The 27979-nt window shown below is 41.5% G+C and overlaps 1 protein-coding gene across 1 annotated transcript; it reads left to right on the top strand.

Moving 5' to 3' along the window:
- Position 1: 1 nt before the first annotated feature.
- Positions 2 to 27856, top strand: CBLL1 (Cbl proto-oncogene like 1). The gene is made up of 6 exons (XM_033958713.1): positions 2 to 159; positions 10591 to 10758; positions 12510 to 12607; positions 16805 to 16888; positions 19909 to 19982; positions 23307 to 27856. Exons 1-6 carry the CDS (start codon positions 51 to 53, stop codon positions 24328 to 24330), a joined length of 1557 nt encoding a protein of 518 aa, XP_033814604.1. The 5' UTR covers positions 2 to 50; the 3' UTR covers positions 24331 to 27856.
- Positions 27857 to 27979: the final 123 nt, after the last annotated feature.

Below are 27979 nucleotides of genomic sequence, written 5' to 3'. Positions count from 1 at the left end.
TTGACAGACGCTTATCCGCTTCCGGGTGTCTGCACGTCCACGCATGCGCCATGTTCCGCTCCGATCCGCGCGCACGCTCAGTGGACTGGTGCGTTGGTGCGGCCGGACAGGGCGAGTTCCGCTCTCGGAGCGCACCGCTGCGAATTATGGACCACAGCGGTAAGAAGCCCGGACCCCGAAACGGGGGGGAAGGGACCTGGCGAGGGCTCGCGGCCTGTCGGAAGCTGTTGGGAGGACGTGCGAGTGGGGGCCCCGGCGTTATCCGGTCGCCCTCCTCTCCCTCCCTGTCAGCGACCGCCCGTTTCCTCATTACCTGGTCCCCTCCCCAGTCCCTGACTTTTCCCTTCGCTGAATCGCCTGGGATGGGCGTTTAGGGGGTGGAAATGCACGATTCGGAGGGTGCGCGCGCGCTCTCTTTCCTTGCATGCGTGTGTCTCCTCCCTCGGGATTTCCCTGGCCTCTTTGCACCTTTCTGTTGCCCACTGTGACTCTTACGAGTCGCTAAGGCATGTGTGAGACCGTTGTGTTTTCTGTTGCGTCTGTGCTAGAATATCCGGCTATCACGTGAGGTGATGTGAGGGTGGGAATTTCTGTTCTTGGGCTTATGAAAAGGGATGTAGGCTTTCCAGGTTGGATAATTTTTATGTGGGATCGATAATATGTTGCTACAATGATAATGGTCTGGTTTAACTTTTAAGGATCATATCGGACCCTTTTCTCAGGCGCGAGAAGAGGCTAATTTGATCATCAGGGCCTACACGCGTAGTTTTGGGATCATTTTTTGCCCTGCTAAAACGCAATTGTAGCAAAAAAAAAAAAAAAAAGTTGTTTCTTTTCGGGTTGAAAATGATCAGAATCGAACGTCTGGACTTCATAAAGGAAAAGTAGGACACTGGTCAGGAGGGATGCTGTTTTAAGTTTTGAATGTTTTTGTGTTGTGGTGTTTTTGCTTAATCAAAATCTAAAAGGATCTCTCTAATGCTATAAAGTACATTTCAAAAACAGATCACAACTACAGTTCCAAAAATAAAGTAAGAGAAAACCTTAGACTGTCCTGCCACCACATTCTTGGACTGACTGTTGTTCATCGGCAAAAACCCTCCATACATCTTATTTAAAATACTTGAAACATTCTAATAGCATGTGAGTAGAAATATGTTTAAGCCATCACTTATCTTAAAATCCCATGTGCCATTTTTACAGGGGGATTTTCAAATACTGTGTCTGTGTAAATATGTATACTGTAAAAAAAACAAAAAAAATCAACATAAGCCCAGATCTCATGGTATACTCGTTTCCGACATGGTAACTTGGAAGAAAATAGGTCTTAACCATAATTTAGAAGAATTCTGATGGATATCTGAGTTTTTTTTCCTCCATTTTTTTTTTTTTTTTTTTTACATAATAGTTTATTTTAAAACATTATGAATCGATTAAATTTAAACAATGTACAAAACATTTACATCCACAATTTCAAGCACAAGCAGACATTATAAAATGCAATAAACAAATACAGTGCTCCCCCGTGAAGTTGCGGTCTGTGATTCGCAGTCCCAGTCATTCGCAGTATTTTCCGACCACAAGTGACCGGGCAGCAGGAGAGGGCAGCCGGAGCGCCAGCGAGTGAAGGAAATCACTCGCGGTATGCTCCGACTGCCTCTTCCTGTACTAAAGTCGGGCCTCACCAATCAGGAGCTGCTTTGACATGCAGCTCCTGTTTATAATAAAACATTGTGGGATGTGGATTATCTTATTACCTCCTTTGTACAGATCCAATATAAAAGTTTGGTCTACTTCAGGCTAAGACAACTAAGAGCAATGCAATTCCTCATGAGCCAGGCTAATTTTAGAACTGTGGCACAGGCTGTCTTGCACCTGGATTACTGTAATTTCCTGTACTATGGCACCACGGAGAAGGAACACAAGAGATTGCAAATATTCCAGAATACCATGGCCAGATTAATCTTCGGAATAGGCAAATTCGAAAGGACCAGTCCGTTGTTGGGAAAACTGCATTGGCTACCAGTGAAAAATAGAATCCTTTTTAAGATTGCAGGCACGGTCTATAAAGCAATTCATGATGGCAATTCTGGCGGATTAGTTTCACTCATCAAGATGCCACGTTCATTCCATAATGCAAGAAGAACCCAACGCCTTAAGCTGTCCCTCCTCTCACCACAACATATTAAGTGGAAAATAATATTTGCGTCCACCTTCAAATCCATGGGTTACAAAGTCTGGAATAATCTACCCCTCATCAAGTTCCCTTCTATTAAGGCTTCAGAAAAATGTTAGACATCTTTTCCCCTCATAATGACTGACTTCTACCCTACCCCCTATCTAGAATCTGTTTGCTAATGTTAACTGATTCCAGTCTTATTGTAAGCCGCAATGATTCCTTGTAGAAAATTGCAGAATATAAGAAATGGTATGGTACTTTATGTGGTAAATGTATTGATGGACATAAAGAAGGGCATTTTCAAAAAAAACTTCAAATCCAAAAAAAGTCAGTGTTGAGCCATAATCAAACAGAAAAACGTCTTTATTTCTTGTTCAATTATGATTGCAAGATGAACATTTTCCCATGAAAAACATCAAAAATGAATAGCTGTTTTCCAGGCATAGAATGTCTGGCATCATTTTCAAAAATATGACCATTCAGATGTCCCTGCAGAACAGAGGAGTAACCTAGTGATTAGTGTAGTGGACTGTAAACCAAGAGAGACAGGTTCAAACCCTGCTATATCTCTTGTAAATGTGATCCCTCTAGGACCTGAAAAAATATCTTTTTGCACCTAGATGTATACCATTTTAATAATTCCATGAGAGAGAGAATGAATATATATACCGTATTTTTCGGTCTATAAGATGCTCCCAGCCATAAGATGCACCCCCCTGTAGAAGAGGAAAAACCAAGAAGGAAAAATTTGGTTCAGAATTTTTTTTTCTTGTTTTTTTCTCCTCTACATATAGGTGCGTCTGGTATTGGGAAGCCCGAAGCAGCCCGCAGCCCCTTTGGTACCTTTTTTTAATTGGCGGTGTTCCAGCACGGTCTCCTGCTGGACGGCTGCCTTTCTGTTGCAGAGCGGTGCACAACGCAGGAGCACGACCTTTGCACCTCTTGCCTGGTCCCGCGCCACTCTGCAACAGAAAGGCTGCCTTCCAGCAGGAGACTGCGCTGGACAACCCATGCCAGTTTAAAAAAGGTACTGGGGTGGGGGGAGGGAGATGTATTCGCTCCATAATATGCACCCACTTTCCACCCCATTCAGGATTTATAACATTTTTTTAGCATATGGATTTTTTAAAAAACATTTTTAAGACATCCATCTGCTTTGAAAATGAGCACTATTGGCTTTCATTTAAAGAATAGGACCATTTTATGTGCCAAGAAGTTAATGAAAATGTTTCTTGCCTTTGAAGTCTTGCTGCTGTCAGCTTTTCACACTTGAGTAAAATACCATGCACCAAAGTCTTATACAGTTGGTGCCAATGGTGTCTCAGAAGTAGCTTTAACCAGCATTAAACATTGCTTTTGACATTCATTGAAAACTGCTTTTGACATGCATTTTACATAACTAAGACACACACTGGGTTACTAGATCAGTATGATTTGGGATTCTGATTTAAGAGGCATTTAGGCCCTCTTTTACAAAGGCGCGCTAAGCGTTTTAGCGTGCGCTAAATCAACGCGCGCTAACCGCTAATGCGTCCATAGGATAACAAGCACGCATTAGTGTTTAGCGTGTAGTTAGCGCATGCTAAAAAGCTTAGCGCATCTTTGTAAGAAAGGGGGTTAGTCTTAATCCCCAGATGGTAGTTTCTCCCTAAAATTCATCAACAAGGGTTGGTGGAACACAGTTGAAGATAGAATAAGGATGTTAGAGCTAGAAGAGTAAGAGTCAGAGGGGTAGTTAGCGTGAATATTGAAATCACCAAGAATGAGGGAGGGAGATGAATGTTTTAGAAAGAAGGAAAGCCGGGAGTCAAAGTCAGGAAGAAAGAGAGGGACTTAACAGGGGACCAGTAAATGACAGCTATGTGGAGGGGCAGAGGAACAAATAAACAGTTGGAATAGACTTCAAAGGAAGAGAAACGATTAGATTGAGGTGGAAGAAGGAGTTGAAATCTATAAGAGGGTGAGTGTAGCAGCCCAACACCACCTCCATGACCAACCAGGCAAGGCATATGGGAAAACATGTAGCCTCCGTGACTCGGGGTGCAGCGGAAGTAGAGTCATCAGGGCAGATCCAGGTCTCAGTGTAAGCAGATGGAGAGATGAGGTCATAGATGGAGGCAAGAGATGGAGACAGAGCAAGGATTCCACAGGACACATGAGAAGGGCAAGGAGGACTTAGATTCAAGAAATATTTCTATTTTCAGTTCCCCAATCTTTTGTTCTTCCCCTTAAGTGTTTTCTTTTTCTATTAATTGTAGTTCCAATCCCTTCTTCCCTTTTGTTCCCGTTTATCTTTGTCCTTAAATTGGCTTTTCCCTTGGTTTGTTTTTTATTAAATTACATTTTAATTGTTATATTGTTATGGAATTTTTGTACACCACCTAGAAGGCTCGAGTGGGCGGTATAATAAATTTTAAAGAAACTTGAAGGGGGGGAGGGGATGAGAAGAACAGAAATAAGATTAGTGACATTGCAATGTGACCCTCATGAGTAGGGTTGGAGTTGTTTTGGGAGGATCAAGGTTGTGGTGATATCCCCAGAACAGAGCAAAAGAAGCAGCAAGAAGAGGCGGGTGAACTTGGGGGAGGTTTAGGGGGTCTTTCTGCGCTGCTGATGAGATACATGCAGGGAGAGTAGGGATGGTGAAGTAATGGATTGAAAAAGTGAGTGCTGTGGTGTTGAGTTCAGTGGTTTGGGGTGAAGGGAGAGGTTGGGGAAAGTTAGTATTAGGTCAGAGGAGGGTCCCTACATTTAGTTGATTAAAATTTGAGCACTTCCCTTTTTTTGAATAATCTTTGTAGCTAAGAATACTTAATCTGGTATTTTTGCATGTGTTGGGGCTTATTAGAGGCCAATTATCAAATTACTATTTATAGATATAAGGTACTTAGATAATGCTTAGTAAAAATCTGAGTTGCTATGGAATTAAGCAATTTCTGTCTTGGGCTGTAATATGAAAACTGTAGTAGCTGTATTGATAGTGGTGACATTCTGTCGGGCTTCTGTTAACTGAGAAATTTGTTTGTTACAAGACAGAAATGCAGCCTAGTTTTTATTCACTGGAAACTGTAGTTTATAAGTTATTAGTGCAGTAGTTTATTCTCAGTTTAAATGTATCAAAACTTACCTGTGGTCACAAGAGGTGCTCTTAATTGCACATAACCAGAATCAGAACTGTAAGCTACTGCCTAGCAACAAGAGAACATCTGAGTAATAATCAGAAAAGTGAACCACACCATGCTGTCCTCTACCAGAGACTGCAAATGAGACTGTCCGGCTAGTGTGGAAGGAAGAGCAAGATTAGCTGAAGCTCATGTTTAAAATTGGCATCATTTGAAGGAAAGGATAAAAATTAGCAACCAAGGTTCCTAATTTTTGTTTATGTTCACACATAGTACTGGAATTCACTTTTAACTTCATTCGCATCCATTTGAAATACAGTACTATTAGTTTTACAGCATTATCATGGCTTTCACTACTAAGTGTTCACATAGCAGTGAGTCCAGTATGAATGTGCCGACACTAGAGTCTGAGATAGGTATGAAAATAGAACTAGATAAGACCCGCAGATGGTGTGCATTAAATTGAGTACACTTCTCCCTCCGTATTCGCGGGGGTTAGGGGACTGTGAATACTGGAAAACCGCAAATAACTTTTTGATAGGTTATTTGTGGGTTTTCTTTTAAAAAACCCCTCCCGCAATTTGGTGAAACCGCGAATATCAATCTCGTATTCTGGTAGCTCAACCTTATTCCATCCTTATTTCATCCCCGCTCCCCCTCTGACGCAACCACTTTTCCTGTGCCGCATCCCGCTTCCCCTCTTTACTCAACTTCCTGTTTCCGGCGGGGCAGAACGCGGTGGAGGGGAAAGCTCCAGGGCCGCCGCAAGCAACCCCATGTAATACTACTGCTGCTGCCGGCCAACTCAGAGACAAGTTTGAAAGGTAGAACCAGTGGGGGCTTGAGAATGAGCGAGAGATGCCAGACCTCGGTCGCAGTAGGAGGGGGGGGAGGCATGCTGACTGGGGAGAGCACAAATGCGTGTGACTTGGTCTCTTTTGACTGATCTGATTCTTGAAGAGAGGCTGGTAATCTGTGATTTTCTCTGTGTACCCTGCAAATCAGTACTTGGAAAAATGCAACATTTTTCTCTGAACCATGGAAGACCTAATTCGGGTGGGAGGAGCTAAAAGCCAAAACCCGCAAATAATCAATACCGCGAATGTGGAAACCGCGAATACTGAGGGAAAAGTGTATCATATTGTACAATGGATACTATTTTGGTTTTTTCTCACACCGGCTTCGCTTTGCAGGTAGGCACCATTAGTATGTCCTCTGTATGTGGGATGCCATGTGATCTTTGAATTGCTGACATGTACAAGGCTGAAAAAAATTCCAGCAGCCGGGTCACATGGATGTCTAAAATTTAAGAAAAAATAAAAGAAGAGAGAGTTTTGTAGATTTGTATTAACTGTAATCTTTGTTTTTTGAAAGTACAGTAAGCTAAACAATACATTTATTTAAATAAAAATTTTAGTCTGTATTAATTAGTTTAATTTTTTAATTGATATTTTGATTGTTATGGAATATTATGTATTTAAGAAAAAAAATTATTATCTCCTGTTCTTTCCTTTTCTATTTGAAATGGAGTTCTTTTCAAAATTGTTTATATTACGTATTGTAAACCGTTTGGATCCTTTTGGCTATATAATGCGGTATATAAACTTTAATAAACATAAATAATACCATTAGGTAACAGATTCACAAAATATTTTTAAAACTAAAATATAAAAAGTAAACTAATTTTTCAAAAGCCAAGCAATAACAAAAAACAAAAATAATGCCTGAGAGAACAAAATGTCCCTGGCTTTTAAAATTTTTGTAACAGATACCTTACATTATCCAAATACATTTTCTTTGCTGATCTGTATATCTTGTAATTATAACTTCTGAAATTGATCATTTATGGTCCTTGTTTGTAGGTCTACAAATATGAATATACATGGGGATTAATTATACTCAAGTATTACCTGCATGTATAGAGAAGACTGGTGGTGAGAGACCAGGTCTGGGGAAATAAGTCCACAGAGACTCAATAGAACAAGGGCTGTGGCAACAGTTCTGCCAAGATAAACATTTCAGTCCTTCTCCTGCGTGAGGAATCAAGTTGACTTAATTTCCCATTACTGCTGTGCTTGTGAGGTTGTTCCATGCTTCCGCCACCACTTTCATGAAGAAACAACTTTCTGTTCCTGAGTCTTAATTTTTTCTATATTTTCATTTCCCAGCAGATGAAATTAACATTAGAAATATTTCTTTTTCACAAAGGCTGGTGAGTTCATGGAATAATCTCCAAGATAGGGAAAAGATGAGGCCTGGACAATGGAATCAGAAGCTAGTGAAAATGCAAGTCATCACTGTAACTGACATTTGTATTCTGCTAACATCTATTATAACACCATACTAAGTATCATGGAAGAACATTCATGTAACAGATATGATACTCATGATATTGGCACAATACACATCTTAATAGGCGGCACATTAGAACATTCATAGAAACATAGAAGATGACGGCAGAAAAGGGCTACAGCCCATCAAGTCTGCCCACTCTGCTTACCCCCTGTCTATGCCCTAATGACCCAATTTCCTTTTTATTCTTAAAGTCTGGCACGCATAGATATGAGACTCGCATCAGTAGAAAACAAATGAATCATCTTAATAGGCAGCTGAGAGGACAAGTACAGTTGAGACACACAGACAAGACCAGATGGGTAGGACAAATTTATCAGGATAAATAATGAGGGCAATTGTTAAATTACACAATAACCGGAACAGAGCAAGTGAAACGCAACATATGTACTCGTACATTGCCAGTTGGATAGTTCATCTGGACACTGTGCAGCACTCAGCCTTTAGTCGTGTAGTCAAGAGGTCAGAAACATGGTCGCTCCATTGCAGATTGCACCATCGAAGAACAACATGCAGTAGTGTGCTTTCTTTGGGCAGAGGGAGTGAAACCTGTGGAAATTCGCAGTCAGATATTGACTCAGTATGGACATAGCACCATGAATCAATGAAAGGGTAAAAAGGTTTAAAGTTGGAAGAACAGGTGTAACCGACGAAGGTCATTCTGGTTGCCCGTCAACATCGTGCACATGAGCACATTGACAGGTCAGATGCCTTGAGTAGAGAAGACCGACGGATAATGGTGTCTTAGTTGGCTGCAAATTTAGATATCAGCTATGGATCTGCATTAACCATAATGCATGACTTGGGATACAGGAAAGTCTGTGCATGATGTGCTCCCAACAGCTTACTGATCTGCACAAGCAACAGCATGTGGATCCAATTCCTGAGAGGGTATGAAGTAGATCCGTGTATTCTAGAGAGAATTGTCACCGGCGATGAGACATGGATGCATCACTGTGACCCAGAGATCAAAAGACTAAAGCATGATGAAGTAAAGTAAGCAGTGCTCACTTAGCTTTGGGAGCAGTTGAAAAACTTCTCTGTAGGAATGCAGCAGCTACTTGGAACGATATAACGAATGTGTCATCTTGCATGGGGGCTATGTAGAAATGGATGAAAGACCACAAACTAAAGCTGAACAAAGACACAACTAAATTCCTACTTCTCGAAAAAACCAAAACCCCAACCATAACAAACCTTGAAATAAACTCCATCACATACCCCTTGCAACCCAATTTAAAACTGCTAGGAATAGTGATAAGGCTGCACCACACAACTCCAAGCCAACAAAACAGTTCAGAAAGCCTTCGCAGTCATGTGCAACTTAAGACAAATCTGAAAATACTTCAACAAAAAACAATTCAGACTCCTGGTCCAGTCCCTAGTTCTAGGACTCCTAGACTACTGTAACATCCTATACCTGTCATGCCCTGCCAACATGATAAAACAATTACAAACAGTGCAAAATACAGCCCTCATACTGATATACTCATTGAAAAAATACGACCGCATTACCACTGCCTTTCAAGACTCACACTGGCTCCCTGTACAAGCTCGCATACTCTACAAATTCTACTGCATGTTGTTCAAAGCCCTGAATGGCGATGGTCCAACCTATCTAAACAATTGCCTAACCAAGGAGAACACAAGCATCATTCACTCACTCCCCAATCAAAGGCATACAACGTAAGAAAGTATATAACAACCTACTAGCCACCCAAGCAGTGAAACTAGACCACCACATCTCCAACCTGCTGATCACAAGGTCCATCTACAAAAATCTTCAGGAGAGAATTAAAAACCAAGTTATTCAGAAAATTTGTCAAGTCAAACTAACTTCTCAATATATCCCTGGACCCTAATGCTTCTAATTATCTAGCTTGTAATTTCACTGGGTATGCCCAGACTAATTCTTTTGCAATCCACCTAGAACTGAAAGGTATTGGCGGAATAGAAGACTCTAATGTAGATGTGATATGTTCAATGGCTCACAGTTACTTCTATTAAAGCCATTCAACCCTGATTTACCCTCATAGATGGGTGGTTAAATTGAAGGCAAATTATTTAATTTATCCTTTATTAGATACTTGATAAACTGCCTTTCCTCGCAAAACAGGTTAAAGCTGGTAACTCAATCTCAAAAGTCAGAGAGGAACACTATAAAAGTGATAGTAAAGATACAGATAGTCACACATCTAATAGTCGAAGAACAAAGGAACACTCAGATAGTAAAGTGAAAGATTGCTCAAATATAATCAAGACTCAAAGACCGCCACAGTCACATAGCTCTCAACCCATAGGCTAAATTAAAATATTTTTTCAGCTCCAACTTGAAAATGTACAGTTGAGTAAGCTATGTGGAACTGGTCTTAATTTGAGGTGTGCAGCAGGCTAGTCCATAAATGGAGTTAGTGGATAGGATAGTCAGTCACTACACGCAATAAAGCAGTGTATCACAGACTGTGTGCCTCCTGAGATTTCTGGTGTGCCACGACACTGGTGAGGAGGAGAGTCATCCACGCCGGCTGCCTGCCTACAGGATGTGCCTCCTGTAGGAAGTCAGCTGGCGTGGACGACTCTCCTCTTGGCTGGCGTCTCTCCTCCCTGCACCTCCTGGATCCCTGAAACGGCGGGGTCGTGGCAAGACGGGCCTCCGCATGTGCGGATGTCGACGCGATGACATCACGCATGCATGTGATGTCATCGCGTCGACTTCCGGGTGCCTTCCAGCCGGGGCACTGCATTTACTGTGCCACCGGCTGGAAAAGTTTGCAGGACACTGCAATAAAGGCTTGGGAAAAGAGCCAGGCTAATTGAACACAGTCATTCTGAATACCGTCCCCTGTCCATATTGTTTAAACTTACCCTCTCACACACCTTTTAATATCATCTACCATGATAATGAAATATGAACTTATTTCTTTTTTTTTCTAATAGACAATGATTTGCAAGGCACCAACAGCTCAGGGTCACTGGGTGGCCTGGATGTACGCAGGCGAATCCCCATAAAGTTAATTTCAAAACAAAACAACAAAGCCAAAGTTTCCCCTCATGCACCGAGAACCATGAACAGGATGCCTTCAAAAGCGCAAGCTGGTGAGGAAGGTAAGGGCTGGCAAGCTTATTCCTGCTAAAGCAAAGTTGTGTCACCTAAGGGTATATTGCCTTGCTAGATTGTTGTATTCCAGTTGCATTTATTGGTGTGTATGTCTCTTATGTCTTGGTCTTAGGTGTTTCACATGTTCGATATTGCATGAGGTCAATAGTTTCATTGGTTTAAGGTAGAAAAAAAATAAATGACATCTAACTTTTATATTATGCAACTTTGTCCTTCACATATACAGTAAAAGGGAGTACATGGAAACCATTCCCCCTTTTACAAAACTGCGGCTGGCGCTAAAAACCTCGATATGGTTTTGTAAAAAGGGGGCATAGGAAAGGCTATAACACAAATTAAGCCCAGATATAATCTTTAAATAGCAATAGCAGCTTGAAATTTAGATGGACAACATCTTTAAATCAATAAAAGCTCTCATGTTCTGGTTGATAATAAACATAGGTTATACCCAGATATTTTATACTACATTTACATGGGTAAGCCAGTAAAAATTTTGCATCCAATGATAAAACTTTTGTCTCAATTCCAAAAAAGCTTTTCTAGTATTTTGTGTCTTTTGTCACATCTGGGTAAATCCAGACAACCAGAGGATATGCAGGCACACTTGTTGGTGAAGTCCTCTGACTTAGCCTGTGTGTTGGTGCTCTCCCCTAGCTATAGTAAGCTTTTAGCTTACTGAGCATGTGCAGGATGCCCTACACTTGGAGCCCCTCCCCTCGTCCTGTCAGTTTTTTCTTCAACCGCTCCTGCACCATCGCAGCTCTCCCCTCTTATCTCCTCAGAGAAAAAAAAAAGGAAAGAGAAAAAGAAAGCCAAAAGGCTTTCTAGCCATTAAGGCATTCTCTTTTTTTTTTTTTTTTTTTTTTTTAATGGAAAGAAGAGAGTGAAGAAGGCCTCTTGCAGTTGATACTTTGATATGATGTTGAATCTTTCTCATATTGAGTTATAGTTATATATCTTCAGCACTGAATTATTTATATTGCAAATGAGTACAATGATTAGCAATACAATTATCTACGACCGCTAATACTGGTTGAGACCATGAATTGTGCTTTGTGGTGCAATATGCACAAGTAGAGTGATAGTATAAAAAAATTTGGAGAAAATACAAAAAGATTTAAAAAAATTATAATCAAATATTTTTGAGTAGTAATAATTATTAAATTTGATTAAAAAAAAAAAAGTCTTTACAATATATGAAGATACCCATGAAAGACACCCATGCCACAATTTCTATAAGGATAATGTCGCTACGATCCTTGAGGTGGCAATTCTGAGATTCTTTCATTCATTTATTTATCCAGTTTTTGTATGATTAACCTTGTGTGGATCTAGTAGTGTGAAAAGACAGGTGCTGTAGCTCTTGTTCTGGTAGGTTTCAAATAGGTAGGAAACTCGGAAGGCAAGAGAAAAATGTAAAGCAACCAAATAATTTCATCTTGTTGATTAGTATTATATCTTAATGGTTTTAGCACAGTTATCATTTTTATTACATTCTGGCCTGAGTTTTTTAGTTTAAATCTGGTGGTGATGTATTCAGAAAGTAAGGTTATTCCTAACAGTTGATTATGTGTACAGATTGAAGAAATTTCTGTGGTATTGTTCATACCAAGTTCAGAACCTCTTAAACTGTTCAGAAATGTCTCACTCTGTAGTCTGATAGTTAAAGGAGAACATACTTTGTAAATTCCAGCAGAATACAGACACTTTTGATGTGTTTTCCCCTTTGTTCCTAAAGGATTTAACTATAAAGAAGATGAAAGGTATGATTGCAAAACCGGGGATGTGTTTGGCAACCAAAGAAGATTTCCTGGCCACATATTTTGGGACTTTAAGGTACAAGCATGCTATTGTTTGGTGATTAGTGTTTTTGATATCTGTTGGGTATATGCTGTGAGGGAACAATTGCTGAATCTAGAGTGCGAGAACAGTATGCTGCAGGTGATGAGGCTTGTGTGTTGCTGACAGCTGGGGGTGCGGATCTCATCTCGGAGACCAGGCATCCCCCGGGATTTATAACCATTTGAATGAATTAATGTAATAAAATTGTTAATGAAAGAGAATTAACATAGTAAGTAAGTCTTTAGAGTTTTACTAAATAATATGTAGGACTTGAGAGTCCTAATTTGAGTCAGGAGAGAATTCTAAATATGTGCTGCTAAACAAAACCTGAAGAATACAACTTTTGAATTTGGGTAATGTATCGATAAAAGATCCCATAATCTCTTTGATCTATTAGCATTTGAGAAGCTAATCAAGTCAGACATGTATTCAGGAGCTTAACCGTAAAGAATGTTAAAAATCATAACTCACAAATTTAATTTGTGACTGTCTAGACTGCCAGTGCAACTTGACAAGGGGTGACCTTGTCTATGAAAAATCAGTCTTGCCGCTGTGTTCTGAATAGCCTATAAAAATTTTTAACCGTAATTTGTATCTTCCTAATTGAGAAATCAACATTTTTTGGGAGGATAATTAAATTTATATTCAACATAACTCTCCTTTTTAACGTAATACATTTGCTCCAATGTTTTTCCAGACTTTCCATGCTTTTAGAAAAATTCAAAATGTCTAAACTTGAAAAATTTACAGCATCTATGACTGTAGAATCTAAAGAAAATTTATTCCCAGACAGCCATTTTTTCAGGTTCAGAAACAGAAGTTGTAAGGGACCAAATCGAGAGAGTACTGTGGATGAGGAATTAGTTTGAACTGCAATTCATGCAATTTCGCCATCACAATTGTTGATGTGTGAGCCAGTGTGTTGTCCTAGTGGAAGAGAACTTTCTTCTTGGCCAAATGAAGACATTTCATCTTGATTTTGGCACTTTAGACATTGTAAAAATCCAGCTTAGTATTCGCCATTAATGGTTTTTCTCTTTCCCAGATAGTCAATAAAAATTATGCCATGGAAACCCCAAAAGACAGTCACCATCATTTTCCCAGCCAATAGTCTGTTCGTCTTATTGTGGTCCATTGCTTGGATTGTTGTTCTGTCTTGGGAATATAGTGATGAACCCTAGTTTCATTCATAGTCGCAGAACGCCACAAAAAGTTGTTCTCATTGCACTTAAAATGCTCAAGGCATGTTTTCGAAATGTCTTGTTTGGTTGACATCAAACACGGCACCCATCGCCACTCAACTTCCTCATGCTTAAATATTTATGTAGGATGGTATGTACACATTCTGGTACAATTCCAGCAGCCTCTGTTATCTCATTTAGAGCCAGTCGGTGATCTTCCATCATGATTAAGTAAACTTTACCAACCATTTTGTCAGTTGTTGCTGTTTTTGGACATCTGAAGCATTTTTTAGCGATGCTTGTCCGGCCACATTTAAACTCGCCAGGGTCCACTATAAATGCGCCTGTTTAGCTTTCAAAATCCTATATGGTATCCTCCCTCCCTTTATCCCTCTTTCTTGGAATTCCTCAAACCCTAATACCACCAGATCCTCCCACAAATTAAAACTATCCTTCCCCTCGCTAAAAGGCATTTCCCACACAGGAAAGCTAGGGACCTCCCTCCACTTCAAAATCACTGAGCTCTGGAACAACCTTACCTCCCCTCTTCGGAACTTGAGCTCTCTCCAAGTTTTCCGCAAACATCTGAAAACCTGGCTTTTCTCAAAAAATGTAAGTCTCCCTCCAACTTAGGAATCAAGAAACTCTTATATCTTGGCATCCCAAGTCCTCTAAATTTTCTTTACACTTCTACCTCTAACCCTCTGTTGTAGTTCCTTCCTATTTCTCCTACTGTAAACCGCGTCGAGCTCTACGAATGTGGAGATGATGCGGTATACAAACCTAAGGATTAGATTAAACTCGGCAGCCAACACTTTCACCATTGAAAATTAAGGAGACGCACCATCATACACTGCCTCTAACTTAGATTTAATTTCAGTAGGTGATTTTCCCTTCAAATGAAGGAATTTTATCATGGTGTGATACTCAATTTTGTTCTTTTTTTTTTTTTATAAAGTGGAGCAGTTTGTTCACTTTAAAAGATTGACACAACAAAACTAGATGTCAGACTGACTTAAAAATCTAGCCATAAATGTTTGTCAATATGATCTGCTGGACAGCTATAGAATTGTGATGCTAATCTTTCTCTTTCTTGGTCAGGCCGGAAACATTTCAGTTGACTCTCGTAATATAATTGTGTCAGTACAAGATAGAGAATGACACGGGGGAAAAAATTATCACCAAGCTCGTCTCAGTCCCTGTCCCTGCCCCATCCCTGCAAGCTCGTTCCTCGTTCCTACCCTGCAAACTGTCAGATACCACCCGCACAAGCCTCGAGTAGTTATGATTTTATACTGAATTTATTTTATTAAAGTATAAAAAGAGACTATTCTGTACAATTGTCATTTTATAAACACAAATAGAGAGCAAGGATCAACAAAACCCCTGTCTCCCCTCCCTTCACAAATATCCCCTCCATTATTGTGAAAACTAAACAAACCAAATTACTACAGAATGCTACATAGAAAAATCAAGCTAACAGAATACTTCAATCACACAAGGCAGGAATAGTGTTAGAGGAGTGCAACTAGGGCAACTGCCCTCTGGTCAGAGAGAGAGAGAGCCCTAAGCCAGCTGGAAGCTAAAGAAGCACTGCCTGGGCTTTGCACTTCCCAGTTATGTCTAATACCAGCTCTAGTAGGATACATACTGTATTTCAAATCTGAAATATTCTAATCACAAAATATAAAAAAAAATTTCTACCTTTTTGTTGTCTGGTAATTTTATTCTTCAAATCACATTGGTCTCAGGCTTTGGTTTTGGGTTCCTTCTATCTTCATCATAGCAGTCTGGCTCCTGAAGGTAAAATAGGCCCAAGAGGAGCTGGGAAAGAGATGCTGAGTCTGATACGGGTGCAATTTTTTTACTACAGGAGCAAGACTTGGGGGAGAAAGGAAAGAAGAAGAATTGGGATGAAGGAGAGGAAGGGAGAGATGATCATGTACATTCGTTTTCATGCTTTGCTACCTTTTAAAGATCAAAACCTTTTATGTTATGATGTTTATATTTAATTTTTATTAATTCACACAAACACTCCATCCATTTGCTCTTGGTCCGGCCCCTCTGTCAAATTTCAGAACCTATTGTGGCCCACGAGTCAAAAGGTTTGCCTACCCCTGGGTTAAACTGATGATTGAGCATATACTTCTAAAATTACTCATAGCAAGATTACCAAACTTTAGAGTACTGTGTGCTATGATTGGGGAGAACTACATAAAAAGTACCTGATTACTATTCAATGTATTTTAAACCGCTTTGGTTGAATCTCTACATGAAAAGGCAGTAAATAAATCCCAATAAATGAATAATATATTTTTTAAATTTGTGTACTAGTCTGTTAACTCTTTCTTGGGTTTGAACACAAGTTTTGTACTCTTTACTAAAATCTCACATAACTTAAACTCTATTCTCTTTCCCCAGCAAGGCATTTCTGAGGCTGAGAGAGTTGTCCTGACTTTGCATTGACACAAGATGAGAAAAAAAAAAGCCTTGGATTTCAGATTTCCCTTGCTAAGAAATGCTTTTGTAAGGGTTTAAATGACTTGGGTTTTGAATACAAGTCCCTATGTAAAGATGAATGTCACACCACAGAATGCAATCGCACCCGAAGCAGGGATTTCCATAATGTCACTATTTGATACTGCCTGAGATGCAGTTTTGGGGCTGGCCTAACCATCAGGCAGAACTTGCAGTTATGTAAGGCAGCAGCATCTGGAAAGGGGTGGTTGGCAGCAGGAACATTTATACAAACAGAATCGTCAGCATTTTTCTTTTTTCTATTCTATCTGTGAGTATATTTTTATGCAGGTGTAGCCAGGCAGTATGCAATAAGTTTGCTTCTTGACAGTTCAGCAGGCAGAGAGCTTATTAACCAAAGAGGGTTTATGCATGATGAGAAGCAAAATGTTATGTGGATTTTTCAAAATTTTCTACACGTTTTCTAGAAAAATTTACTGGTTTTCATTGAGTTCTGAATGAATTCTAGGTAACAAATTTTTTTTTTCTACAGATAAACCTCCTGGGAGAAAAAGATGACATGCCTGTCCATTTCTGTGATAAGTGTGGATTGCCTGTTAAAATCTATGGACGTATGGTAAGGATCGTTGTACCCTTTAAGCCGGATAGATTCAAAGGGGTCCCAGCCTGTTGATAGTTGCATTCCCAGACCTGAATACTTTCTGCTTGTTGCATAATAATGGCCCTTCAGTGTAGGATTCAGGAGGCATGCTTGAGGAATTTTGCAAAATAACACGAAGTACTTGTGAAAGAATCGGTGTCACTAGAGACGCTCCACTTAATACAATAAATAAATCTCTCTCTTAAATATTAATAATAAATGTGTGTGTAGCCTCAGTGTGATTGTTAAGCTATAGGGGCTACTGTCACTGCGAAATCCCAGCTTTAATCAATCAGCAGGCTCTATTGCAAGCCACGCCCACACCATCATAGGCCTACACGAGTGTGATTAAACGCAAAAGTACTTTAAGTGATTTTAAATATATAGGAGTCCCTCTAGTGAATCTAATCCTATGATAATAAATTACTAAATGTCTCCTCGACATTTAGAATAAATAGTACTTCTCTCCACAATGGCAAATGTATTTCTTCCAAATCTTATTCAATGTATCAATCCAAATTTCATTCAGTGTGTCCAGTCCTTGATTATTTCAGCTTCTATTGGACAATCCTCACTGGAGAAATATCCCAGGCTCAACTAAGCCTAGTTTCGGGCAAATCCCTTCCTCAGGAGCCTTGTGTTCCGTGCCATGCAGCCAAAAGCTCGATCATTCAAAGCGTGAGTGAGCTGAGCGGCAGAAAAACGTTGCTACTTAAACCAAACTGGAAATGATATCATCCGACCCCGAACAGGGAGCAAAAAGTTATAATATTGCTCCCCATTCAAAATTCTCATTTAATCCATAGGGGGCAACCGTGTCCAGTTCAAAGATCCAGTACTGCTCTCACAAACGAATACGAGCTTTTTTTATTCCCAATATATGTGCCGGGTATACCTTCCATGACCACCCAACGGAGTTCCTGAAAAGTGTGTCCTTTGTCCATGCAGTGGAGCACCATGGGAGCTGTAGTTACTTGCATATTGATTCTACTCCGATGTTCTACCAATCTGGTCTTAATTTGGCGAATAGTGCAACCCACGTACATGAGAGCACAAGGGCAAATAATTACATAAATGACCCATTTGGAGCTGCAAGTTGTTTGCTGATACAATTTGTAACTTTTCTTTGTTCGGGAATGAACAAAAACCTTGTATTCCAAAGAGGTTGTACACATGGAGCACGTCTGGCAAGGCTGATGCTCCCCACTTACTGTTTGCAGGCAGAAGCAGTGTGTGACTGTGGAGGTAAGAGCAAGGGAATGCATTTGTAACCACAAAAGAAGGTTTTAGTGGTCAGAGGCACAGAAAGAGGCTTAAAAGAGGGAAATTCAGTGAGGTGGTCATAAGATTTCAAAAATCAAAAATGTTATATTGCACTGATTGTATTCATCTTGTAAATTAAATATTAATTAATATTTAGAACATTTTAAAAATTTTGAGTTCAATTACCAGACTTTTCCTAACCCAAGCTTAAGGCATGTTACAGTTCAGGTACATTAAAAATGTCATTGCATGACGAAACCAGTTGCATCAGTGGGCCACCTGGGAGGCGCGGGATGCCGGAGGAGCTAGGAAGCGAAAGATGTTGTTCTTGAATATCTGGGAGCCATATCTGCATTCATTGCATCCAAAGGGTCGCAGTGCGGTTTTACGATGGGTGCCTTAATCTGGGTGCTCAGCAAGTAGGGCTAGGAGAGCAATGGTGCGTGCTGGTGGGGCGGGGTGGAGAGTACCACTGGGGGGGGAGGGGAGGGGGGATTGGGGAGGGAAGGTGGGGGGGTATTGAAAGGTTCTAGTACTTAGTAATATGATATGTGGGTTTCGGTGGGAGAGGGGTGTGGTGTGGCATCTTCGGGGCTCATAAGAGTCCAGGGCCTCGGAGTTACTTTCCGCCCCATAAGTCTCGCTTGCCCTCGGTAGAGTAGGAACAGGGGGGGGAGTTTGGTTGCTGTTACTCTTCATCTGTATATATTTGTTCTATTATTGCATATGATGCATCATTATTTGTTCTGTGCAGCCTTGGGGTGCCATGGCGTTGTGTTTGCTGATGTTTGCATTAATAAAAAAATTGAACCTAAAAGTGTCATTGCACCAGAGAGCTTACAGTCTAAGGACCTGATGTAATAACTACTCAAATCTGATTTTGTATGCACTGTGAGCAAGTATTGTAGTACGCACAAACTCCACACTAACCTGGAAGTAAACCACTGCACAGTTAGTATGTAAATGCATGCTAATTATTTCTAGTGCAGCTTAGGCACAAACATTACTGTACTATCATTCACTTGAATCGGTGTCAGTGGGAAGTTTTTAGAAAGGCAGCACAGATCCCTAAATTTAGTCAATTTCTGGGTGAAGCACCTCAGAGTAGGGTATTACAAGCTCAGACACCTGGCTAAGGTGAAAGTTTAATCTGAATGCCAGGTGCGTTCACCCCTCCTCCCCCTCTGCACCACTATTCCTTAGCTGGTGCCAGGAAAGCATCAAGTGTTCTCTTCTTTCTACTGCTGCGGGCTTTGAAACTGGTGGCAGTTCAGCTGATTCCACAATATTGGCTTAATCTCGGGGAATTTATCTCCAGCATATTCACTGCAGTTGGCTTGATGACCTGGACAGGTGTGGGAGCCACTGATTTACAGAATGGAAAATAGACAGGAACACATGTGACCAAGTGGCCTGTTAAACTGGAAAGTTTATAGCTCAATAAATTTTTTAGTCTACATAGGGCTCCTTTTACTAACCTGCGTTAGCGTTTTTAGCGCACGCAGCATTTTAGCGCGTGCTAAACCTGCGCTGCGTGGCTAGAACTAACACCAGCTCAATGCTGGCGTTAGCATCTAGCGTGTGCGGAAATTTAGCGCGCGCTATTCCGCGCATTAATGCCCTAATACGGCTTAGTAAAAGGAGCCCATAAAGTTTTATTGGACCTTGTGAAAGTATTTTATGAATTTTCAGTTGCTGAAGTTGTAACTGTGCTGATTTTTCTGCCTTCCCAGATCCCTTGCAAGCACGTATTCTGCTACGACTGCGCAAGTCAACATGAAAAAAAAGGAGACAAGATATGCCCAGGGTAAGCAGGTTGGAAGTTCTTTTGCTCAGAGCACGGTACAGTGTTCCAGTAGGACTTAAAATAGCTTTGTTTTGGTGCATTTGCTCCTGTCTTATTACATATCACATTTGGTACAAGTGCTTTTAATTTTGTTCAGATTTTTATTTTATTTGTATTGTAAGTGGATTTATATTCTTTATAACAGAGAGGAAATAAAATAGTGACCTCTATTGGTAACTTGAGCTCTTATGCCAAAATATGTTTTGGGAGAATTAGAGAAATGGTCAAACTAAGTGATAGCAAATATTCTTTTATAGAAAATTTTCGTAAAATACTATGTTATAATTTTTTGGCCTAGTGGGCTAGTATCTTGGCCTTTATATGTGAAAGAAAGGCTTTTATATGAATGTCTAAGTCATCTATGCAGGCTAAGGGTCCAAACTCATGGATTTAATCATACAGCCCTCTTTAAGGGAAATGGTGCATCAAGTGCCATAACAACATACTTTTTAAAAATCACACTGAGTCAAATGAGCTTAATATTTTTAGTGATACAACAGAGCACAAATACAGTATACAGGCTGTCCCCAGGTTAAGAACATCCAACTTGCATCAGACTCGTACTTGCGAACCAGGGTCCTGCCTATCCCTTTCTGTGTTAACACCCCCCCTTCCTCCCTTCCTGTCCCAACTTACACCTCGTCGTCCTTCCCTCTGTTCTGCATCTCAAATTTGTGCCTCCCTCCTGTGGGTGTTCACCTCCACTGGCCGGCGGCCTCCTCCTTGCTGCACTTCTCTTCGCAGAGCCGCAAGCAGCAGCTTCTGCATAAGGCCCGCAGCTGACCCGGAAGCCTTCCCTCTGATATCAGAGGGAAGGCTTTTGGGTCAGCTGCGGGCCACGTGCAGAAGCCACTGGTTGCAGCTTTGCAAAGAGAAATGTGGTTGGTAGGAGGCAGCTGGCCAGCGGAGGTAAACACCCGTGGGAAGGAGGGATGGAGGCACGAATTTGGGACACAGAACAGCGGGAAGGACAACAAGGGTCGCATTGGGACATGGAAGAGAAGAAGAGGGTCGCGTTGGGGCAGGGAAAGAGGAAGAGCTAGCATGTTGGCACAGAAAGGGAGAAACGGGGTCGTGTTGGGACCACAAAAGGAAGGGAGGAAGAGCTAGCATGTTAGCACAGGAAGGGAGAAACGGGGTCGCGTTAGGACCACAAAAGGAAGGAGGAAGAGCTAGCATGTAGGCACAGGAAGGGAGAAACGGGGTCGTGTTGGGACCACAAAAGGAAGGGAGGAAGAGCTAGCATGTTGGCACAGGAAGGGAGAAACGGGGTCGCGTTAGGACCACAAAAGGAAGGGAGGAAGAGCTAGCATGTAGGCACAGGAAGGGAGAAACGGGGTCGTGTTGGGACCACAAAAGGAAGGGAGGAAGAGCTAGCATATTGGCACAGGAAGGGAGAAACGGGGTCGCGTTAGGACCACAAAAGGAAGGGAGGAAGAGCTAGCATGTTGGCACAGGAAGGGAGAAACGGGGTCGTGTTGGGACCACAAAAGGAAGGGAGGAAGAGCTAGCATGTTGGCACAGGAAGGGAGAAACGGGGTCGCGTTAGGACCACAAAAGGAAGGGAGGAAGAGCTAGCATGTTGGCACAGGAAGGGAGAAACGGGGTCATGTTAGGACCACAAAAGGAAGGGAGGGAGCACAAACTTCAGACAAATGATGGATGAAGAAAGGAATGAGGGAGGGCACATGAATTTGAGACAGAATGGAGGGAGGGAAGCATGAACTTGGGACATAGGATGTAATGGAAGGAGTGAGGGAAAGAGATGCTGAGGTTGGGAGAGAATAGAAAGGGAGAATTGTTGGACATGAGTGTCTGAGTGAGAGGGAAAGAGATGGTGCACGTGGGGAAATTAAGAAAGCGGTGAATTGTTGGGCATAGGGAGGGAGATAAATATTGGACATGGTGGTCGGAGAGATGTGAAGTACAGATGCATGGGGAAGAGAAAGATGATAGGGAGAAATGTTGGGTGTGGTGGTGGAGAGGGAACAGTGGGACGGATGAAAACCAAAAGTAAGTGTTAGCCTACTATCTTTTCTTTCTATTTAAACTACAGTAGTTTATTTTGAGGACGGTTTCTTTAATGTTTTTATAGACTGTATACTGTACAGGATCCGACTTACATACAAATTCAACTTAAGAACGGTTTAAAAAAACAACTTGTTCTTAACCCGAGGACTGCCTGTATACTTAGCTCACTTGATGGCTTTCAAATCATCATCTGCAAGGTTCACAGTCCCCAGAGCCCAATTTGCTGAGTTTTGTTGGAAGCTTCATAAGAAGATGGGGCACCTGTTTTTATCACTAAAAATATTGAGCTTGTTTGACTCTTGGTGAATTTTTTTATTTTTATGTGCTGTTATGGCACTGTAACATAGCACTTAATACACTATAATACTTAGAGGGCTCTATGATTTAAATTCATATGTGAGTCTAAATAGTTGTAATCCTTGGACTGCATAGATAACCCCAATGGGTTTTCTTTCACATATATAACTTTTTGAGCTAATTTCTTCTATAATATACCTTATATATTTGAATATAAACAGAGATTTTTGGCCCAAAAATGGGGGGAGGGGGGTCTGTTTATATTTATGTTCTCTGGTCTGCACCCTGTCCCCACCCAGACCTGTTGCAGGCCTGCATGAAGCCCTGGTGGTCCAGCAGTAAGCTGGAACGGGAACGATCCTTTCCGCGTCCTATCCCAGCCGACTCTAAACCACCCTGCCTCCCTGACCCCTGTGGGCTTTACCTTTAAAGCCCTGGTGGTCTAGTGGTGAAGCGGGGCAGGAGTGATCTTCCTACACACCTGCACAGGAAGGATTGCTCCTGTCCTGGCTCATTGCTGGACTACCAGGGCTTCAGGTAAGTCTGTAGTGGGTATCGGGGGCTGGGAAGGAAAGGGAGGAAAAGGGGGGCTGGGTTCAAGGCAGGGCACTTGAATATAAACCCCTCAGTTTATATTCGAGTCAACCTTTTTTCCTCCTTTATGGGGGAAAAATGGTTATCTCGGTTTATATTCAAGTATATACGGTAGTATTTTTGGATTTGGGTTTTTGTTTGGTTGTCTTTTAAACATCCTTTTTTTTCTGTTTTTGGAGGTGTTTTTATGTATTTGCTTTATAGAAAATGAACATATTGATAGTTCATCCATTCACTATAAAGTAGGACTCCATTTGAAAGCTGCGGACTTTGTCAGTAGAAGCAAGCGTCCTGTTCTACCATCCCCCAAATTATCCAGAAAGGACTAGAATTTAAGTAACATGTTCTTCTTTTCTTATTTAGCTGTAATGACCCTGTTCAGCGAATTGAGCAATGTATGCGAGGCTCTCTCTTCATGTGTAGCATTGTCCAGGGGTGCAAGAGAACATACTTGTCTCAGCGAGACTTGCAGGCTCATATCAATCACCGTCACATGAGAGCTGCAAAACCAGCTGCACGGCCTCAGCCTGAGCCCATTCACCCACCCATAGCACCGCCTCCTGCAGAAATTCCAGATCGATTCATAATGCCGCCGGATAAGCACCATATGAGTCATGGTCCTCCAAAGCCACACATCCTGATGCCTCCACCTCCGATCCAACATGTGCCGCATGAGCATTACAATCAACCGCATGAAGACATTCGGGCATCCCCAGCTGAGATGACCATGGCACCACCTCGTTCGGTGAATCAGGACACGTTTCGGATTTCTATAAGAAAGCATAGCAATTTGATAACTGTCCCTATCCAGGATGATTCGAGTTCTGGGGCTCGAGAGCCACCTCCGCCTGCCCCAGGCCCTCCTCACCATCATCCTGAATACCCGGGTCAACCTGTGGTAACCCACCCTCATCATATCATGCCTCCCCAGCAGCACTATGCACCGCCCCCTCCTCCACCTCCGCCAATAAGCCATCCAATGCAGCATCCTCCCCAGGCAGCAGCTACCCCTCATATAGTTTACAGCCAGGCTCCACCTCCACCAATGACATCTGCTCCACCACCAATTACTCCTCCCCCTGGACATATTATTGCCCAGATGCCTCCATATATGAATCATCCTCCTCCAGGACCTCCCCCTCAGCATGGTGGCCCACCTGTAAATGCGCCCCCTCCTCATCACTATAATCCTAATTCATTGCCGAAGTTCAGTGAGGATCAAGGAACTCTCAGCCCTCCTTTCACCCAGCCTGGGGGCCTGAGCCCTGGTATGTGGCCTGCTCCAAGGGGACCACCTCCACGAATGCAAGGCCCTCCACCTTCTCAAGCCCCAATTCCTGGACCACATCATCCTGATCAAACTCGATACAGGCCATACTATCAATGATGAACGGAGTACACCCTGGGGATGGATATAGCTGCAGTTTCATGTGTAGACCTATAGCCAGCCTTTTGAGTAATAGAACTGTTTCTAAAATGTTGTTCAACTGTTGCCATGACAGAAGGACATGGTAGGAACGTTTTCATTGTTTTAAGCTTTGATCTTAGGACTTTAACACAAAATTTATTGTAGTGCAAGTATGTGGCTCAGTAAAACCACAGCTATATTTTAAGACTGTGTGCCCCTTAGCGTTGTAAATTTTCCCCTGCAATAACTTCTCTAATGTTTCTAGAGCAGGAAATTCACACACGCACACATTGTTCTTTCTTGTATATTGTTTGTTCAATACACTGTTTAGTTTTATTTGTGATGCATTTTGTCAACATGTATAAAGTTTAAATATGATTGTAAAGAACATATTTTTTACATGAGACTGAACACAATAACATACTGCTTCTTCAGAGCATAGAACTGTTTTGCCTCGATTTTGCCCGCATCCAATAAATTCTCAGAGCTAATGAAAAGAGAGAACACCTTTTCCCAGACTTATTTTAGCAGCAAATTTGTGTACCTATATTTCAACTTGTATCAAGATGAAGCAAAGTTCTGGCTTGAAGTCTTTGAAAATCTTAAATAGAAAACTGTGCAGAGCCACTTGAAATTTCAGTTCCATGGTACAGTGGTGTACAAAAGTCTGGAACCACTTGTGAATTTTTGCATTCTTTCAGCTTTGACCTTTTATTTTAATTTTTGTTGACCCAATAGATTTGTCTGTGTACCACATTATGAGGGATACATTTGGCTATTAAAATCAACTTTTTATTCTAACTTGGCCTTAAAGTTACCATGTTAATTTTTCTGCATAAATCGAGTAAATACTTCACTGGCCAGGCATCTTCTATCCTTCGTATTCATGTAAGTGGCCTTGAAAAAGGCCATTTTGTGTGTTGTGATGGCTCAGTATTTGGTAGGTCACTGTCTGTTCTTGATTACTTGTTTGAACCATGTTGGCATTGAGTGAGCCGGCTTGATGAGATGATCATGGGTGACAATGTGGTTCCAGGCTGCAATGAGTGACTCGATCAACTCACATTTTGAATGTCTCTTGTGCCACAAGTTCTCGATTGGATTCAGAGCCAGAGATTGGACAGGCCAGTCAATTGACTTGATGTTGTTGTGACACTTCCAGTTGATCACCTGTTTGGAGTGATGGCACGGTGCATTGTCATCTTGGAACAGGAACTGGCCTGGAAACAGCTGCTTAACTGATGGCACCGTTCACTTTTGAAGTATTGTGATGTGCTGGGTCCTGTTGACAATTCCATCGATAATGTGCAGATGTCTGATGCCACTGGCAGCCATGCAGCCCTAGATCATGGCCTTCAAAGGATGATTTACAGTGAGGTTGAGGCACTCAGGCTTCAACTTCTTTCCAGGAAGCCTCCTCACTTAGGTGTGGGCCTGGTTACCAAACAGGCAGAAGGTGCTTTCATTGCTGAAAAACACTTTTTCACACATTTCAAATGTTGAGTTTCAGTGCTTCCATGCCTTTTCAAACGGTTGCGTGTTTGGACATCAATCATCAGTGGCTTGTTGCATGCTTTGCAGCCCTGCAGACCAAACTGCAGGCACTGGTGATGAACTGTTGATGAGCTGACACTGACATGATACTCATCTGACCACTCATGCAGTAGTTGAGGCGAAGTCAACTTACGATTGGTCAATGAAATACATTGATTGCATGGTCTTGGTGTGATGTTGATGCAGTGGATGACCGGACCGAGGCTTGTCTACCACTGAACCCATCACTTTCTTCTTTTGTACAATCATTATTACTGCACTATGACTGCAGCCGACTTTGCTGGTGATACAAAAATCCTTCCTCGCTCATCACTGATGCACGAACATACTCCTCCAACGTCAGATTCTGAATCTTGTTCATGGTTGATGCTGAAAGTGTATGAAACCCAAAAAGCCTGTGCTTTTTATTGCTGCCCTGTTACCTAGATGATTGGACTGTGATTGGCTGATGAATTCAGCCTCCTGAGTGGTTAGAAATAACATGTACTTATTGGCCAGTCTTGATCCAGTTTTGAAGCATGATCTATAAAAGTTATAGTAGCCATATTTAAATTAGAAACAAGTGATCTTAAGTTGATTCTAATAGTCAAATGTATTCCTTATAATGTAGTACACAGACAAATCTATTAGGTCAACAAAGAAAATGAAAAGTCAGAAAGGTGAAAGAATGCAAAATTCACAAGTGGTTCCAGACTTTTGCATACCACTGTAGATTTGAAAGCAACTTTTTTTTTTTTTAGATTTGCATTGTGGAACAGGTATATGCTAATGAGCTTTTATCATGGAAGATTTTTTTACCTGCATTCTCTAAATGGCAACCCCTTATGATAAATGCTTGTGTTACACCGAGGCATGTTGCAGGGTAAATGTTCTGCCTAAAGGAATACTTTGCCATTCCGTAAATCTGATGCTTTATCATAGAAATATAGAATTATGGCTGCAGATGAGACCTTTTGATTGTTCTTAGCTGCCCAGTTGTCGCAAAGCCATAGACCTCAGCTGAAGTCTTGGGTTTCCTTTCACATCCTCCCCTCTACAGAGCCCTTTGCACTTATCCTATGATATCGTCTAATCTGGGCCTTATTCACTAAAGTTAATGCATGTTACTGGGGAATAGACCCCGTTAGACTTTGAATTGCTGAGGGAGACAATAGGTCTGTTGAACACAGGCACAGCCCACCCTTCCTGGCTCAGATGATAGCCCTTAGCAGAAGCTAGACCAACTGTGTTGCCAATAGCTCCTTTGGGAAAGGGGGTTTAAAAGAAGCAAGTGCGAGTCAGCTCATCTTATGCTATTTTTGCCTGCCAGTTGTGAAGTCTGGTAAGCACAACTGTGTGGCCACGCTTACTTCAGCTGTTGCTTTAGGAACAGCTGTAATACGCAGTAGCAAGCCTGGCATGTGAAATTTGTTCATCCTGCCTTCCAGGTGCTGTAGTCAACTTAATGCACTTGTAATGAGATGTCTGTAGCCTTAGTCACTGTCATGTCATTGCTTCTTTACAGATGAGTCCCCAGCAACCTCAAAGCCTGATGGACACTTCTGCTGTCCTTATTGACTCAGGCCAGAGATCAATCCCCCAAGTTGTTAAGGTGAACATTTAAAAAAGAAAAAAAGTGAAAATAAAATAAAAGCTACAATCATGCCATGCTCCAAATTCAAGTCTCTGTCATTCTTGGCATTAGTCAGATTGGGAATTTGGAGTTGGAGAGGAGTGGGACCCACAGGATGCAACTGGGCAGAGTTGAGAAATAATGTGGCCTCTGACAAACACATACCACTGTTACCACATAGTTAGTGAATTGGTCCTTAAATTACTCTTTGACCTCTGCACCTTCTAAATGGTTGGTTGTTTTTTTTAAACTAATACATTCTTGGGAAAGTAGTTTATAAAAAAAAAAAAAGAAAATATTTGGCCTGAAAAAAAAAACTACTAAGAGAGAGAATCACCAGGTACAAAAGGTAGTTCAGTGCAGCTCGCTTAAGAGGCCAACAGTCCAGGAAGAAGCTGGACCATGGTAGAAGGAAAGGGGAAAATATGCTACTACAGAATTGATCATTTTTGGTTGAATTGT

The sequence above is a fragment of the Geotrypetes seraphini genome, chromosome 9, assembly GCF_902459505.1.
Source record: "Geotrypetes seraphini chromosome 9, aGeoSer1.1, whole genome shotgun sequence".
NCBI lineage: Eukaryota > Metazoa > Chordata > Amphibia > Gymnophiona > Dermophiidae > Geotrypetes > Geotrypetes seraphini.
The sequence above is the reverse complement of the archived record's forward strand: the minus strand, read 5'-3'. Positions and strand labels throughout refer to the sequence as shown.